Below are 18265 nucleotides of genomic sequence, written 5' to 3' on the forward strand. Positions count from 1 at the left end.
GCAAGGTAGTTGGTGCTTGTCGTGGCGGTAATCCTAGAACCCATTGGTGGACCCCGGCGGTGAGGGATGCCGTCAAGCTGAAGAAGGAGTCCTATCGGGTTCTTTTGGCTCATAGGACTCCTGAGGCAGCGGACAGGTACCGACAGGCCAAGCGGTCTGCGACTTCAGCGGTCGCAGAGGCAAAAACTCGGACATGGGAGGAGTTCGGGGAAGCCATGGAAAACGACTTCCAGACGGCTTCGAAGCAATTCTGGACCACCATCCTCCGCCTCAGGAAGGGGAAGCAGTGCAGTGTCAACACCGTGTATGGTGGGGATGGTGCTCTGCTGACCTCGACTGCGGATGTTGTGGATCGGTGGAGAGAATACTTCGAAGACCTCCTCAATCCTACCAGCACGTCTTCCTATGAGGAAGCAGGGCCTGTGGAATCTGAGGTGGGCTCTCCTATTTCTGGGGCTGAGGTTGCCGAGGTAGTTAAAAAGCTCCTCGGTGGCAAGGCCCCGGGGGTGGATGAGATCCGCCCGGAGTTCCTTAAGGCTCTGGATGTTGTGGGGCTGTCTTGGTTGACAAGACTCTGCAACATCGCGTGGACATCGGGGGAGGTACCTCTGGATTGGCAGACCGGGGTGGTGGTTCCTCTCTTTAAGAAGGGGAACCGGAGGGTGTGTTCCAACTATCGTGGGATCACACTCCTCAGCCTTCCCGGTAAAGTCTATTCAGGTGTACTGGAGAGGAGGCTACGCCGGATAGTCGAACCTCGGATTCAGGAGGAACAGTGTGGTTTTCGTCCTGGTCGTGGAACTGTGGACCAGCTCTATACTCTCGGCAGGGTCCTTGAGGGTGCATGGGAGTTTGCCCAACCAGTCTACATGTGCTTTGTGGACTTGGAGAAGGCATTCGACCGTGTACCCTGGGAAGTCCTGTGGGGAGTGCTCAGAGAGTATAGGGTAACGGACTGTCTTATTGTGGCAGTTCGCTCCCTGTATAATCAGTGTCAGAGCTTGGTCCGCATTGCCGGCAGTAAGTCGGACACGTTTCCAGTGAGGGTTGGACTCCGCCAAGGCTGCCCTTTGTCACCGATTCTGTTCATAACCTTTATGGACAGAATTTCTAGGCGCAGTCAGGGCGTTGAGGGTATCTGGTTTGGTGGCTGCAGGATTAGGTCTCTGCTATTTGCAGATGATGTGGTCCTGATGGCTTCATCTGGCCAGGATCTTCAGCTCTCACTGGATCGGTTCGCAGCCGAGTGTGAAGCGACTGGGATGAGAATCAGCACCTCCAAGTCCGAGTCCATGGTTCTCGCCCGGAAAAGGGTGGAGTGCCATCTCCGGGTTGGGGAGGAGATCTTGCCCCAAGTGGAGGAGTTCAAGTACCTCGGAGTCTTGTTCACGAGTGGGGGAAGAGTGGATCGTGAGATCGACAGGCGGATCGGTGCGGCGTCTTCAGTAATGCGGACACTGTATCGATCCGTTGTAGTGAAGAAGGAGCTGAGCCGGAAGGCAAAGCTCTCGATTTACCGGTCGATCTACGTTCCCATCCTCACCTATGGTCATGAGCTTTGGGTCATGACCGAAAGGACAAGATCACGGGTACAAGCGGCCGAAATGAGTTTCCTCCGCCGAGTGGCGGGGCTCTCCCTTAGAGATAGGGTGAGAAGCTCTGTCATTCGGGGGGAGCTCAAAGTAAAGCCGCTGCTCCTCCACATCGAGAGGAGCCAGATGAGGTGGTTCGGGCATCTGGTCAGGATGCCACCCGAACGCCTCCCTAGGAAGGTGTTTCGGGCACGTCCGACAGGTAGGAGGCCACGGGGAAGACCCAGGACACGCTGGGAAGACTATCTCTCCCGGCTGGCCTGGGAACGCCTCGGGATCCCCCGGGAGGAGCTGGACGAAGTGGCTGGGGAGAGGGAAGTCTGGGCTTCCCTGCTTAAGCTGCTGCCCCCGCGACCCGACCTCGGATAAGCGGAAGAAGATGGATGGATGGAAATCCTTCATTTTGAATCTCTGAGTTAACATTCTTTTTACATCCTGCATTGATTTTTCACTTGAAGCAGCTAAAATAAGGTCATCTACCCAAATAATAAGTATTACCTTTTGACCATATTTTTCTCTTGTGTACACACAATGATCTGCTTCATTTTGCACAGTCATTTTCACATAAATGGGTGTGTAACACTGTATTCCAGTTTCTGCCCGACTGTTTGAGTCCATACAATGATTTGTTCAGTTTACATACCAGTTTTTCACCAGTGTTAGAGTTTTTCTCGTATCCTTGTGGTTGTTCTAAATAGATTTCACAGTCTATGGGTGATACGCGGTCTTCACGTCCATCTGATGTAAGATTAGGTCCTCCTGTGCCGCCTTCTGCATGAGAATTCTTACACTTAACATGTCAGCTGTCGGTGAAAACGTCTCTTCGTAATCAGTTCCTACTTTCTGGTCGTATCCTTTGGCAACAAATCTCGCCTTATATTTATTAGATCCATCTGTGTCTGTTTTGAGTGCATAAACCCACTTCGCTTTTAAAGCTCGCTTACCTGGTGGTAAGTCAGTCAACTGGAATGTGTCATTTTCCACTAGTGAGTTAATCTCCTCATCCATGGCGTTTTTCCAGTGCATTGACTTGGATGATAACACGGCTTCCTGATACGTTTCTGGAATGTCACAAACTGCTCGATAACAGAAATCAACGCATGTTTGTAATCTGTTCAATGAATCATCAGTCTCAAAATCTTGTAAATAAACTGGCTTTTGTTTTATCCTGAATGGATTCTTTCTGATTTCTGTTTCGGCATTTGCCGCTGACTGTTCCACATCTTCCTGCTCATTCAAATCCTCAGTTCTGTTTTCAGGTTGAACTCTGTCCTCATCCTTCTGGTCACTGTCACAGACTGCATTGTCTCTGTTGCCAATGTCATGTCCTGCGTATGGCTCCAAAGTTTGTGTCTCTCTCTCTACACTTGTTTTGGTTGCGAATCTCACCAATCTGATCTTTTGGACCTTTTCCATTTCTGGATAATATACAAGGAAGGCTGGGCTGTTTTTATCATATCCTATGAAAATGCCCTGCTCACTTTTGGAGTCTAGTTTTCCTTTTTCTTGTTTGTAACTAAAACATGTAGACCCAAACTTTTGCATTTGTGACACATTTGGTACTTTTCCTGTAAGTAACTCATATGCTGTTTTCTTTGTCCGTCTATTGTAACACCTGTTTCTAACATGAGCTGCTGTTTGAATGGCATAGTTCCGCAAATAGTTTGGTAGTTTGCTTTCTATCAGTAAGCATCTAGCCATGTCAAACAGTGTTCGCCATTCTCTCTCTGCTGTGCCATTTTGGTGTGGCGAATAAGGCGCTGACGTCTCATGTCTTATTTTGTTCTTTGTTAGTAACATTTGGAACTCTCTGTTTGTAAACTCAGTGCCGTTGTCTGAACGTATACACTTCACATCTCCATAGGGTGCTACATCTGCTAAGAACTTTTCTGTTGCAGCTACTGCATCACTTTTTGACTTAAGGAAATATACTAATACAGCACCTGAATAGTCATCTGTGAAACATTGTGCGTATTTGTGTCCTTCTATGCTTTCAGTTTTCATTGGCCCTGCTAGGTCTGTATGGATTAACTCCAGGGGTTTATTTGCTTTAGCATCTAGCTCCCTATTTCTCGTTTGGGTAAACTTGCCTTTTGTACATATTTCACACATCTGATCTGGCTTAACAACATTTCCCTTAATTACCATACCTTTGACCACAGTTTGGAGTTTGATTACATCATCATAGTTGCAGTGCCCTAGAATCTCGTGCCATGTTTGTACGTCATGACAAACTTTACACTGATCTTCATTTGCATCAACAGTTGGTAGATAATATAGCTTCTCATTTTCGTTTATGTTAAATCTGTTACCATCTTTAGTGATCATGTGGCTCTCTCCTTTTTTGAAAGTTATGATTGCTCCTCCGTCGGCTGCTCTCGCCACTGAAAATATGTTGTGGGGATATGAGGGCATGTACAGAGCATTTCATAGTTGTGCCCTGTGCTGTCGTCCATCGCTGTCCACTAGATGTATCGTTGCTGTTCCTCTTCCTTGGGCCATTCCACTGCATCTTGTCCCATCAGCTAGTTCCACTGAATGAGTCTCTGGTTGAAAAGTGTTGTCAAAGCTTGTAAAGTTATTTACATCATTTACAATGTGGGATGTCGCTCCTGCATCCACCATAATAAATGGGTTGATAAATGGGTTGTACTTGTATAGCGCTTTTCTACCTTCAAGGTACTCAAAGCGCTTTGACACTACTTCCACATTTACCCATTCACACACACATTCACACACTGATGGAGGGAGCTGCCATGCAAGGCGCTAACCAGCACCCATCAGGAGCAAGGGTGAAGTGTCTTGCTCAGGACACAACGGACATGACGAGGTTGGTACTAGGTGGGGATTGAACCAGGGACCCTCGGGTCGCGCACGGCCATTCTTCCACTGCGCCACGCCGTCCCAAAATAATGCCTTTCATCTTTATTTTGGGTGCTGACTCACTTTCTTCTTGTGCTGCTTTGAAGAGGTAATCACTGGATTGTTCATCAGTAACCTTTCTGACATTGTCTCGTTTATCTTTCTTTTTGCATATGGTTTCTTGGTGTGTGTTGCTCTTACAAAAGTTGCACCACACTTTTCGGATACACATTCTTGCTCTGTGTCCTTTTAATCCACATTTGAAACATGTCAGATCTCCATCTTCACTTCTACTTTTAGTGCTGCTGGTGTACTTCTTCTGGATATTTCTATCCTGTTTTGTGAACGTTTTCATCACATTGTCTGTTGGCTCAGCAGTACTAATTTTCTCTGACTCTTCGTAAATACGTAATCTTCTTTTGAAATCTGTGAATGTCACATTGTCTTCATTTTGCGTTACATGTACAGCTAATGGCTTGTAAGAGTCAGGTAGGCCTCCAAGAATCATGGCTATGATCAGACTATCACTGAGAGTCTCACCGGCATCACAAAGTGCTGTAATCAGGTTTTCTGCTCTGATGATGTAGTCCGTAGTTGACTCTCTGTCTGCGTTCCGTAGTTTTGTCAAGGACGTGTACAGGTTGATTATTCGTGCCTTGCTTTTTCCTGAGTAATGGTCCCTCAGTATTTTCAGTGCTTTCCTGCCATCGTATGCAGCATCATGTCTTATTAAAGACAAGCTTTTATCATCGATCAACCTGATGAGCTCTGCATAGCAGTCTGGATTCTTTATTCTGTCCGCTGCTGCTTGCTCTTCTCCTACTGGTTCATTTAGAACAGTGTCTTTCAACTTTAAAATATGTAAGTGTCCCAAAAATCTTGCTTCCCAAAGGTCATACTTGCTTTCGGATCCATCAAAGTACAGTTGCGGGGATACTGCTCCAGTAGTACGAGCCGCCATATTTGTTTAAGCTCCGCACTTTAGCACTATGCTATGCTAATTAGCTCAAACTTTACCGCGGTTACTTCTTCTTCGAGGGTACACGCTACTTTATTGGCTAAAGTCACTTTTATGCTCCGTGTAATACTTCACGTTTGCAATACCTTTATCCTTGGTCAAGCAGTTCTCCTCTGTTAGCTCAAGTCCACACCTGCAAACTTTCTTGGCTTCTCTGTCCGTGCGTCGACTCAACGCTACCTGGCCTTGTTTGCTTGAGTTGGCTGGAATCTCTGGGGTTCCTGGGCACCATAACCTGTTAAGGTGTTTGAGCTTCGTGGAGTTCTTTTCTGCGTGTACATAAACAACACTTTCATCGAGTCTGTTCAACGTCCTCTCACACGAGGATAACTTTTTATTATTCTTCTTCTCTTTTTAACACAACAACACCAGAGCGCCCCAAGTGGGGAACATGCGCTATAACAGCCAACCTTTGAACAAAGCCACACAGAGTAAGAGCGCAGATCAATCTTAACAGAGGTGTTTAGATTTTTTTAAGGGCTTTATAGGCAGAATTGAGCAGCTCCCATTAGCTTCATTGTAAGCTGGCTTTTGATCGCATTTATTTAATATTTAAAATGCATGTCTTTCATAATGATTGTGATCAGAGGTGGGTAGTAACGTGCTACATTTACTCCGTTACATGTACTTGAGTAACTTTTGGGATAAATTGTACTTCTAAGAGTAGTTTTAATGCAACATACTTTTACTTTTACTTGAGTATATTTATAGAGAAGAAACGCTACTTTTACTCCGCTACTTTTATCTACATTCAGCTCGCTACGCGCTACTAATTTTTATCGATCTGTTAATGCACGCTTTGTTTGTTTTGGTCTGTCAGACAGACCTTCATAGTGCCTGCGTTTCAACAAATACAGTCACTGGTGACGTTCACTCCGTTCCACCAATCAGATGCAGTCACTGGTGACGTTGGACCAATCAAACAGAGCCAGGGGTCACATGACCTGACTTAAACAAGTTGAAAAACTTATTGGGGTGTTACCATTTAGTGGTCAATTGTACGGAATATATACTGTACTGTGCAATCCACTAATACAAGTTCCAATCAATCAATCAAAAGTGTGAAGGAAAAAAGACCATTTTTTATTTCAACTGTAAACCCCGTCAAAAGCCTAAAGACTGACTGCACAGTTCCTGTCTTCACAATAAAAGTGCCGCTCCATCGCGCCTGCGCTTTCAAAATAAGAGTCTCCGAAAGCCTGCGCAAACAAGCTAGCAAGCTACGGAGTTTGCCGCCAATGTATTTCTTGTAAAGTGTATAAAAACGAATATGGAAGCTGGACATATAAGATGCCAAAAACCAACCACTTTCATGTGGTATTGGACAGAAAGGAGGAACTTTTTTTCTCCTCCATTTGAAAACGTGGACGTTTGTCATCACTACTGTCTGATTCCAATCAATGCAAGTCATCAGAATCAGGTAATACACCAACTTATATTCTTGTCTTCATGAAAGAAAGGAACCTATATGTGTTAAACATGCATGTATATTCATTAAAACACTATTAACATGTAAACAAAAACGGCAAAAAATATATATATAAATTATATATTGTATATATCAATGTATGTATATATATAATATATATATATATATATATATATATATATATATATATATATATATATATATATATATATATATATATATATATATATATATATATATATATATATATATATATATATATATATGTGTGTGTGTATATATATATATATGTATATATGTGTGTGTGTGTGTGTATATATATATATGATATGTGTGTGTATGTTACTCATCAGTTACTCAGTACTTGAGTAGTTTTTTCACAACATACTTTTTACTTTTACTCAAGTAAATATTTGGGTGACTACTCCTTACTTTTACTTGAGTAATAAATCTCTAAAGTAACAGTACTCTTACTTGAGTACAATTTCTGGCTACTCTACCCACCTCTGATTGTGATCGATAGGCAAAATTCCCAAAAAAGTGCAGTTCCCTTTTAACTCGTAAACAATTGCACATCAAAGTTTTTTGTCTTTATTAAGTGTACCTTAGAAAGATAATTTTTCACTTTTTTAATACCAACATGGGTCTAGACAAATGTTAGTCTTTATGCAAATGTTTGTTTATTAAACATGTTTTTTTAAACAGCTCTACATCAAATGGAAACTCTTATACGAACACATCCAATTGGAGTGAGACTCATTTTCAGCCCCGGAGTTTCATGCTTCACTTTAGATTATGAACCGACCTATTATAGTAAAATAATGCAATAACAATCTATCGTGTTTTCGAACACTTTGTAATTCTGGTGTTCTAAAATATAATTTCCTGTTTACAGCAAATTAGATTTTCTTTACAGTGTAGATTTATTTGATTTATTTAAATTTAAGCGCAAATTTTCTAAATATCCACACCTTAGAAATATGTGTCTCGAGATCTCAGCTGCATTTGTATCATACAAATAATCACATCTAAGGCTTGATTAGTATAAGTATTTTGACTGAAACAATTTGATTGTTTCAATGACACAATATGATGATTTACAGTTTAACATAGTACTTTCATCCTATTGTGGCCATTTACGAGTGTAGGCCTATAGGCTCTAAAACAGTCGTGATATTTCCTGCTGCAGTGCGTTTTCCAGGACTTACGGTGTTGGCAGACGGTCACACATGATGCACGCATGTCAATCCTGCGCGTCAAAAAAAAATAGCGCTGGAAATGTTATTTAACTCGTTATCGCGTTAACTTTGACAGCCCTACTTAGTTGTCATTCATAGTTACAATGACATCCTAATTCTAGCTATGTCCAGACTCTTTACCCTCTGGGTCAATAACTTCTGTTCATTAACTTCATATGGCCGTGTCAACACATCACACTGAAAGCAAGCAAGCATATTTAAGCTGGACAAGTGTGCATAAAGCTTGTTAGGCATTAATGATTTATCAGTGGCTCTTATGAGCCTGAGTGCTTTCACTCTGTCTGTCTGCTCTTTGTCACATGCAATCACACGTGCATACACTAATGTAAAAGTTAAAAATGAACACTTATGGTTGTTTTTGACAAATTAGTGATTTCCTTCACAAAGTAAAGCTCCTATTGTAATAATGTGCTGTATGTAAGACAATTTTGAGAAATTTGCTTGCATGCTGTGGTTAACTGGAGTCAATAATGGCAACACAGTAAGAATCGATTCGAGTGTATTCATGTTCTGTTTTGTACAATCAGATTTCAAAGATTATCAGACCAAGTGACACAATGTTCTTATAAGTGTGTGCCTTACCTGGTTGCTATCCACCTTGTAGCCATGTTTGAGGGCAAATGTTTTACCAAGAGAAATAGTGATGGCATAGCCCACAATGGCCACAGCAAAAGCGTCACCTATCACCGCAGAGAAGAGTGTCACATCTGGAGCACGAGGGGCCTTAAGCCTGAAGTAGGATAAGCATATAGCAATAAGTCAGGGTTTTCTATAGGTACAGGAACAATACAAATACTGAGTTCTGTTAAATCACCTCAAGATAAAATTTACTTTTTTCGGCACCAACATGTTGGTCTATTGTTTCTTCTTGCCCCAAGCATGTGTGACTGCGAGCTGACTAAATATTGAACTCACACATTCTGCAGCTGTCCTTTTTACTGAAATATTTCAATAATCCCATAAGTATCTATAGTTATTTGTTATCTACTGTTTAAGACAAAAACATTTATCTTTTCCCAACACCCTCTAAGACATGGCTATTCAACTGGTGTCCCGGGGCCCAAATCCATATCGGCATGACACCATATCGGTCCCCAAGTTAATTTCATAACTTAAGAGCGAAATATTTTTGCAGCAAATTCCTAAAAACACTAGAGTTATCATGTTGTAGAGAGGAACTTGGACCACTGTAAACACATTGGCTGATCCTTGAATTGACATTTAAACCTTGCTAGCAAACAGAACACTGGGGTTCAAACGTGGGATTTACAAAAATGAGGCGGTCCTCAAGACACTCTTTTACCACCTCTCCTTTTTGGCTGCTACAATTTTTCATTTGTGATGTGATTAATATAACTAAAGTGTTGCTGTAGCTTATTTACTTCGGATCCAGTCAGTGGTCGTTGGTTCAACTTCTTTAGTTGTACTAGTGATGTTACTCAAGGTTCCCTTTTTGGTCCTCTCCTTTTCATCATTTGGGCTATTCAACTGGTGGCTCACAAATTCAGTTCTAACACTTGTGAGAGACTCACATTTTTGCAGTACATTCTTAACGATGCTAGAGGGCTGGAATAGTTATGATAATTGACTAGCCTTTTTGCAGAAGGTCCTTAAAAACAGCAGAGCGCTCCTGTAACTCTGACAAAATAAATAGAGCAAAAATCAAATGTGTACTATAGATACCGCTAGTTCGCCGGAATATACAAAACAAGACTGATAGTGAAGGTAGAACTCCAATCCTCCCGGTCTTTTGCGTTCTACAAATGTATCCTCCAAGACAATTTAGTTGAATATCACTGCTCTAAGACATTAGATGCACAGTGTGACCTTGGCTTTCTGGACCCACAACTTAAAATTACCGCCACCGGTGTCGCTGTTATCTTGTTATGCATTGGTAGCTCTCTGCATCTTAAATTCGTAAAGATGAACTCACCCACTCGGGATCTCGCCGACGACATCAATGTTGTATTTGGCAGGAAGGCCACAGAAGTGAGTGATGATTGTAGCTGCTATAACCTAGAAAGAAGAGGTCCAGGGAGTTAGTTGAATAGTCTGGACATCTTTTGAAAGTAATACAGTGAGTGGACATGTCTGGACTTTACAGATTCTCCCTGTGCTTCCTTGGCCTTTCTCCCACATTCCAAAAACATGCATTTTACATAACCGGAGACGTCATTTGTTCAACAGTGTGAATATGAACTGTTGTCTATTAACATGTGCTTGGCCAGTGACCCGTCCAGGCTGTACCCAACCTGCTGCTGAAAGTCAGCTGGGATAGACTTGACCGGTGAACCTAATGAGGACAACCAGTAAAGAAAATAGAAAAATAATGCAGTATGGCCAAAAACATAGATTTTTTATAGGACAAAGATTTCCCCTGCTGGACTATAGGTTGTAGTCAGTCACGTGACTTTTTCGGTGAACAAAGTGGTGGTCCATCAAACCAACATGACTACAGTGCAACAAATCAGTAACCGGTAGTAAAACTCCTGCTTTTCTCATGGCCCAAATAGTTTACAGTAGCACTATAAATAATCATGATACCAGGGCGTCTAGTGAGGGGCATTTTGTACTCCCTCGTCCCAGGAAGAATGCTTTGCAGAAATCTTTTATTTATAGATCTGTATCGCTCTGGAATAACCTGTCTCAAATTCTCACCGGCATTGAAAGTAAACAGGTTTTTAAAAGGAAAGTAATATTTTATCTGAGTCTGTAAATTAGTTTGCTTGTTGATGATTTTTGTTTGGTTTTGTATTGTGTAGTTATATTTACATGGTAATTATTATTCTGTGACTGTAAATTGTTTGCTTGTTTGCTTATCGATGCTTTTATTTGTTTCTGTATTGTGTAGTTATAATTATATGCTTTTACTTGTAATTGTATTGAGTTTGTGGGCCCCAGGAAGACTAGTGGGTTGTTGTGGCAACCAGCTAGTGGGGATTCTTAATAAAAATCAAATCAAAAATCAAAATCAAACACAGTGTGAACTATCCGAGATTGCAAAGGGTCTAGATCTTACTACTAAAAGCAGATATGAGCAAAAAAGAAAAATTGTGCAGTACAATTGATCCTTAGTATGCGTTATCAAAAAAAAAGATTGTCAATGATCTCAAGGATTATCCATCGGTCGTGTTCCCAAACATGTTGAACTTTCTGGTGTGCCAGATGTCATTTTACACAACAAAACAGAAGAAAGCTTGGAAAAGCCCAGAGGTCTACAACTTATTCGTGTGTGGCTGGGTCAAGGACAGTGGCTGGGGAATTCACATTAGTCGCATAATTTTGGTCTTGACCTCTGTATGTATAATGAGATTATTGCAGCTCTTCAAGATGCAATTTTTTAATCAAATTTGAATAATAGGATATCGAGACTGATTTGATGGATTTAAAATTCCTTCTTTAATAAATGTCAACCTGTTGGTAGGTTGGTATGAAAATGTAAATGGGTATTTAGTAGGTAGATTTTGAAATTAATTGTATTGTATTGTATTTTGTATATTAATTGATGATTTTATGAATTTCTTTAATAAGAAAATTGAACTCATTAGAAAGGAGATTAAAGACAATGCATCGCAGCTACAACTGGGTTCTATTAACACAAATACGACTGTATCTACGAAGGATACCGCCCTCCAAAATAGTTTCTCTCTCTTTGATGAAATAACACTAGAGGAATTGTTAAGATGTGTCAATGGGACAAAACAAACAACATGTTTACTTGACCCATTTCCTGGGAAACTTATTAAGGAGCTTTTTGTATTATTAGGTCCATCAGTGCTAAATATTATAAACTTATCACTCTCCTCTGGCACTGTTCCACTAGCATTCAAAAAAGCGGTTATTCATCCTTTGCTCAAAAGACCTAACCTCGATCCTGACCTCATGGTAAACTACCGGCCGGTGTCCCACCTTCCGTTTATCTCGAAAATCCTCGAAAAAATTGTCGCACAGCAGCTAAATGAACACTTAATGTCTAACAATCTCTGTGAACCTTTTCAATCCGGTTTCAGGGCAAATCACTCTACGGAGACAGCCCTCGCAAAAATGACTAATGATCTACTGCTAACGATGGATTCTGATGCGTCATCTATGTTGCTGCTTCTTGATCTTAGCGCTGCTTTCGATACCGTCGATCATAATATTTTATTAGAGCGTATCAAAACACGTATTGGTATGTCAGACTTAGCTTTGTCGTGGTTTAACTCTTATCTTACTGACAGGATGCAATGCGTCTCCCATAATAATGTGACCTCGGACTATGTTAAGGTAACGTGCGGAGTTCCTCAGGGTTCGGTTCTTGGCCCTGCACTCTTTAGTAGTTACATGCTGCCGCTAGGCGACATCATACGCAAATACAGTGTTAGCTTTCATTGTTATGCTGATGACACCCAACTCTACATGCCCCTAAAGCTGACCAACACGCCGGATTGTAGTCAGCTGGAGGCGTGTCTTAATGAAATTAAACAATGGATGTCCGCTAACTTCTTGCAACTCAACGCCAAGAAAACGGTAATGCTGATTATCGGTCCTGCTAAACACCGACATTTATTTAATAATACCACCTTAACATTTGACAACCAAACAATTACACAAGGCGAATCAGTAAAGAATCTGGGTATTATCTTCGACCCAACTCTCTCGTTTGAGTCACACATTAAGAGTGTTACTAAAACGGCCTTCTTTCATCTCCGTAATATCGCTAAAATTCGTTCTATTTTATCCACTAGTGACGCTGAGATCATTATTCATGCGTTCGTTACGTCTCGTCTCGACTATTGTAACGTATTATTTTCGGGGCTCCCTATGTCTAGCATTAAAAAATTACAGTTGGTACAAAATGCGGCTGCTAGACTTTTGACAAGAACAAGAAAGTTTGATCATATTACGCCTATACTGGCTCACCTGCACTGGCTTCCTGTGCACTTAAGATGTGACTTTAAAGTTTTACTACTTACGTATAAAATACTACACGGTCTAGCTCCGTCCTATCTTGTCGATTGCATTGTACCATATGTCCCGGCAAGAAATCTGCGTTCAAAGAACTCCGGCTTATTAGTGATTCCCAGAGCCCAAAAAAGTCTGCGGGCTATAGAGCGTTTTCTATTCGGGCTCCAGTACTATGGAATGCCCTCCCGGTAACAATTAGAGATGCTACCTCAGTAGAAGCATTTAAGTCCCATCTTAAAACTCATTTGTATACTCTAGCCTTTAAATAGCCCCCCTGTTAGACCAGTTGATCTGCCGTTTCTTTTCTTTTCTCCTCTGCTCCCCTTTTCCTTGAGGGGGGGGGGGGGGGGGCACAGGTCCGGTGGCCATGGATGAAGTGCTGGCTGTCCAGAGTCGGGACCCGGGGTGGACCGCTCGCCTGTGCATCGGCAGGGAACATCTCTGCGCTGCTGACCCGTCTCCGCTCGGGATGGTGTCCTGCTGGCCCCACTATGGACTGGACTCTTACTATTATGTTGGATCCACTATGGACTGGACTCTCACAATATTTGTCAGACCCACTCGACATCCATTGCTTTCGGTCTCCCCTAGAGGGGGGGAGTTACCCACATATGCGGTCCTCTCCAAGGTTTCTCATAGTCATTCACATCGACGTCCCACTGGGGTGAGTTTTTCCTTGCCCGTATGTGGGCTTTGTACCGAGGATGTCGTTGTGGCTTGTGCAGCCCTTTGAGACACTTGTGATTTAGGGCTATATAAATAAAGATTGATTGATTGATTGATTGATTGATTGATTACTGTAACGTATTATTTTCGGGTCTCCCTATGTCTAGCATTAAAAGATTACAGTTGGTACAAAATGCGGCTGCTAGACTTTTGACAAGAACAAGAAAGTTTGATCATATTACGCCTATACTGGCTCACCTGCACTGGCTTCCTGTGCACTTAAGATGCGATTTTAAGGTTTTACTACTTACGTATAAAATACTACACGGTCTAGCTCCAGCCTATCTTGCCGATTGTATTGTACCATATGTCCCGGCAAGAAATCTGCGTTCAAAGAACTCCGGCTTATTAGTGATTCCCAGAGCCCAAAAAAAGTCTGCGGGCTATAGAGCGTTTTCTATTCGGGCTCCAGCACTATGGAATGCCCTCCCGGTAACAGTTAGAGATGCTACCTCAGTAGAAACATTTAAGTCCCATCTCAAAACTCATTTGTATACTCTAGCCTTTGAATAGCCCCCCTTTTTTTAGACCAGTTGATCTGCCGTTTCTTTTCTTTTCTCCTCTGCTCCCCCCTATCTCTTGTGGAAGGGGAGACACACAGATCCGGTGGCCATAGATGGGGTGCTGGCTGTCCGGGGTCGGGACCCGGGGTGGACCGCTCGCCTGTATATCGGTTGGGAACATCTCTGCGCTGCTGACCCGTCTCCGCTCGGGATGGTTTCCTGCTGACCCCACTGTGGACTGGACTCTTACTGTTATGCTGGATCCACTATGGACTGGACTCTCACAATATTATGTTAGACCCACTCGACATCCATTGCATTCGGTCTCCCTAGAGGGGGGGGGGGTTACCCACATATGCGGTCCTCTCCAAGGTTTCTCATAGTCATTCACATCGACGTCCCACTGGGGTGAGTTTTTCCTTGCCCTTATGTGGGCTATACCGAGGATGTCGTTGTGGCTTGTGCAGCCCTTTGAGACACTTGTGATTTAGGGCTATATAAATAAACATTGATTGATTGATTGATGTGCATTTTAACTGTGGGTCCCTGTCCATAAAATGTGCGCTTCAGGGGATTACCTTTTTGCAGAACAGACTCTGATATTAACAAAAGAAACAAAAATGTAATACAAAATTATCTCTGTCTTTAAATAGATAAATAACCAAGGAAATTTGTATCAAGATTCTGCCTGAAAAAAATCATGCATCGTTTTTGCTTGGGTAAGGTTGCGTTTTACGATTTAACTCTGCATTTTGCGAGAACGCGTCCTTGTAAACAAAGCATTTTCCCGTTTAGTTAACGACTCATAAAGGTAATCGGAGACACCACAGAAGACCTGGTTGGTTGTGAAAGAAGACGGTGATGTGATCACAACTTACTGTAACTGCATAGTTACGGCCATGCTGCCTTGTTGTTGCACTCGCCGTTTATCAAAATGTAACCAAAAACCCCAATATTGTGTTTGTGCTGAAAGCTTCATTTATGATAGCTGCCTTTGTTAAAAACTGAACTCTTTTAGGTTTTGCTCACAATTGCTTTCTTTTATTTAGACTCACCGAGTTGGTATTTTACGAAACACTCGTAGCAAAACATGTGTTTTAAGAACCCTGCAACAGGTTAAAATACAAATAAAATAACGATAATACTTTAATGGGAAATGCTAAACGTTAAAATGTTATCAAATAAACCTTTAACAAAGTGATCACTGCAAACTCGATCACTTGCACTCTTTCGCCCTTTTTTTTAATCACCTCTTGAGTAACTTTGAAGAAACTTTTATCCTTTTTGCGATTTGAACGGTTCCAACAGCCTAAAACAACGCAAGCAGAGGGCATTTTTCTTTGAGAAAGACAAAATGCCGCCCAGAACGTTTTGACAACAGACGCTTGCTTGACAACCACTTGAGTCCCGCATATTTAATGAGCCGGACATGACGTCAGGTGAATACAACAACGAAATAACATCTTGAGGACTTACCACTATAAGTTCTATGGGGATAGGCATGGGCATTTTCTGCCTGTAGCAGGCATTGATCTCCTTGACCACAATGAGAACAGCGAGCGACACCAGACTGACCACAAGTTCTGACATGACCGTCTGAGGTAGCAAGCGGCATACTTCCACCACAGTCTGAGGGTGACATAAAGAGGAAAGTTGGAAGGTTAAAAGTCACCTAAATGTGAGGTACGCTTGAGTGGTAAATATGGACCATACTCACATAAATGAGAGAGAGGGGACCAGAGAAACGAACTGGAGTAACTCCAAACAAATATTTGAGCTGAGAGCCTAACACATGACATGCGGATCCTGTCATATAGCCTCGAACAAGTGGCTCAGAAAGGTAGGTGACCACAAAACCAACTCTCAACACACCCAACAGAATCTTTGGGCGACAACCACAGCGTGTCACAAAAATTGTCACAAGATCACAGAAGATTCGGAGAAGTTAGACACACCTGAAACAGCCCTGCCAGGACTGTGACGGAGCAGGCTATTTGTACTCTGTAAGCGTCTCGTTGATCGATATCCACAGTCGATGTCCCGTTGGTACCGTTAACGATGAAGTTACTGTCTGGTGCAAGCCGCTCTGACACACTCCCGATCATGATGCTGATCACTGCAAAAGTACCTGCAAATTTGAACACATATATGAATTTCTACATCCATGGTGACATCCATCCATCCATTTTCTACCGCTTATTCCCTTCAGGGTCGCGGGGGGCGCTGGAGCCTATCTCAGCTACAATCGGGCGGAAGGCAGGGTACACCCTGGACAAGTCGCCACCTCATCGCAGGGCCAACACAGATAGACAGACAACATTCACACTCACATTCACACACTAGGGCCAATTTAGTGTTGCCAATGCACCTATCCCCAGGTGCATGTCTTTGGAGGTGGGAGGAAGCCAGAGTACCCGGAGGGAACCCACGCAGTCACGGGGAGAACATGCAAACTCCACACAGAAAGATCCCGAGCCCGGGATTGATCTCACGACTACTCAGGACCTTCGTTTTATGAGGCAGACGCACTAACCTCTCTACCACCGTGCTGCCCCCATGGTGACATAATCTGCTTTATTCTTACCAATGGAGACATGTTTGGAAGTGCCAAAAATAAAGTAGACCAGCACCGGATAGAGGGAAGTGTAGAGGCCAAACACTGGCCGCAAAGAAGCCAGAAGAGCATATGCCATGCCTGTTGAAAAAAAAAAGATTATTCTTCTCAATAAAAATGTCATTGACCAATTGAAACATGAGGTAAAAAGCTGGATTTTTGACAGACCACTTAGAGCCTGATTCACTAAAGGTTTGCGTGTACTAAATCACGTGCAAACTTCATAGCACATCTACTAAACGTGTGCAATCCATTCTTAAGTGAGTAGAATAAGGCGTGCAATCCATCTTGTGTCTGTCTTCATTAATATGCAGAATAGGTGCATCAAGAAAGTATTGAGCAAACGCTGTGAATACTGCTGTACATTTGATTTTTTTAGTTTTTTATTTGGAATAATTACGATATTGCATCGTTGTTATGGGGTATTGTCTGTAGAATTTTCAGGGCAAAAATAAATGTATTCCATTTTGGAATAAGGCTGTAACATAACAAAATGTGGAACAAGTGAAGCGTTGTGAATACTTTGTGGATGTACTGTATATGCTGATCATTAAAACGCCCACAACACTGGGAGGAGAAAATAGAAATATATTATACAACATGCCCAATATGATTTCTCAATACTCATCACCATTTTGGGAACACTATTTTGCATTTTATTGAGCACGTTTGAAAAGAGCGCGCAAACTGACATTGTTGTCACAGGGTGTAGGGGACGAACCCCAAGATGCAGAGACGGCAGGCTTGGTGCAGGAAAACATGATTTAATTTAACACTAATACAAGAGCAAACAAAAGGGTACAAACAAAAGGCGCGCACAAGACGGAGAACAAACTTGGCTATGAACAAAAACTAGCACAAAGGCTTACGGTGGACAAGAAACAAAAACACTTAATGTGACACGAAGGAACTATGACATGAGCAGAGTGAACAGAAGTAGACACAGCTACAACGACAAGTATTAATGACATTGACAATCATAATGACAGGTAGTAGCGACAATAATCCAGCCCCGACTGGAGGGCAAAGCAGGACTAAATAGTAGCTGGCTGATTGACACCAGGTGTGGCCAGGTGCCAACCAGCCACAGCTGAGGGGAAAAAGTACTCAGGGATACAAGCAGGAAATAAAGACAAAATAAGAGCGCTTACAGGAAATAAAGACAGACACAGAGGAAAAACTAAAACATGACCAAACTGTCAGGGACAAGCCCGACAATAGTTCCCCTAAAAGGAGTGCTCGCGCTGCAAAAGCACATGTGTACATTTCAACATATTTAGACAATCAGAAATAAATAATATTGACGCATTGTCTA

At 42.3% G+C, this 18265-nt stretch overlaps 1 protein-coding gene across 2 annotated transcripts in view; it reads right to left on the reverse strand.

Moving 5' to 3' along the window:
• Positions 1–18265, reverse strand: part of LOC133619450 (solute carrier family 26 member 6-like) — a 41674-nt gene that overhangs the window by 15175 nt on the left and 8234 nt on the right. The window contains exons 3-8 of one of the 2 annotated variants that reach the window (XM_061980480.1): positions 16921–17031; positions 16292–16464; positions 16054–16218; positions 15813–15965; positions 10094–10176; positions 8743–8890 (exon numbers count right to left, since the gene is read on the reverse strand). In XM_061980480.1, coding sequence (XP_061836464.1) covers positions 8743–8890; positions 10094–10176; positions 15813–15965; positions 16054–16218; positions 16292–16464; positions 16921–17031 — 833 coding nt within the window. The remainder of the gene's footprint in view (positions 1–8742; positions 8891–10093; positions 10177–15812; positions 15966–16053; positions 16219–16291; positions 16465–16920; positions 17032–18265) is intronic. The other variant, XM_061980489.1, reaches the window with a different exon arrangement.

Source organism: Nerophis lumbriciformis, linkage group LG01 (genome assembly GCF_033978685.3).
Source record: "Nerophis lumbriciformis linkage group LG01, RoL_Nlum_v2.1, whole genome shotgun sequence".
NCBI classification, from domain to species: domain Eukaryota; kingdom Metazoa; phylum Chordata; class Actinopteri; order Syngnathiformes; family Syngnathidae; genus Nerophis; species Nerophis lumbriciformis.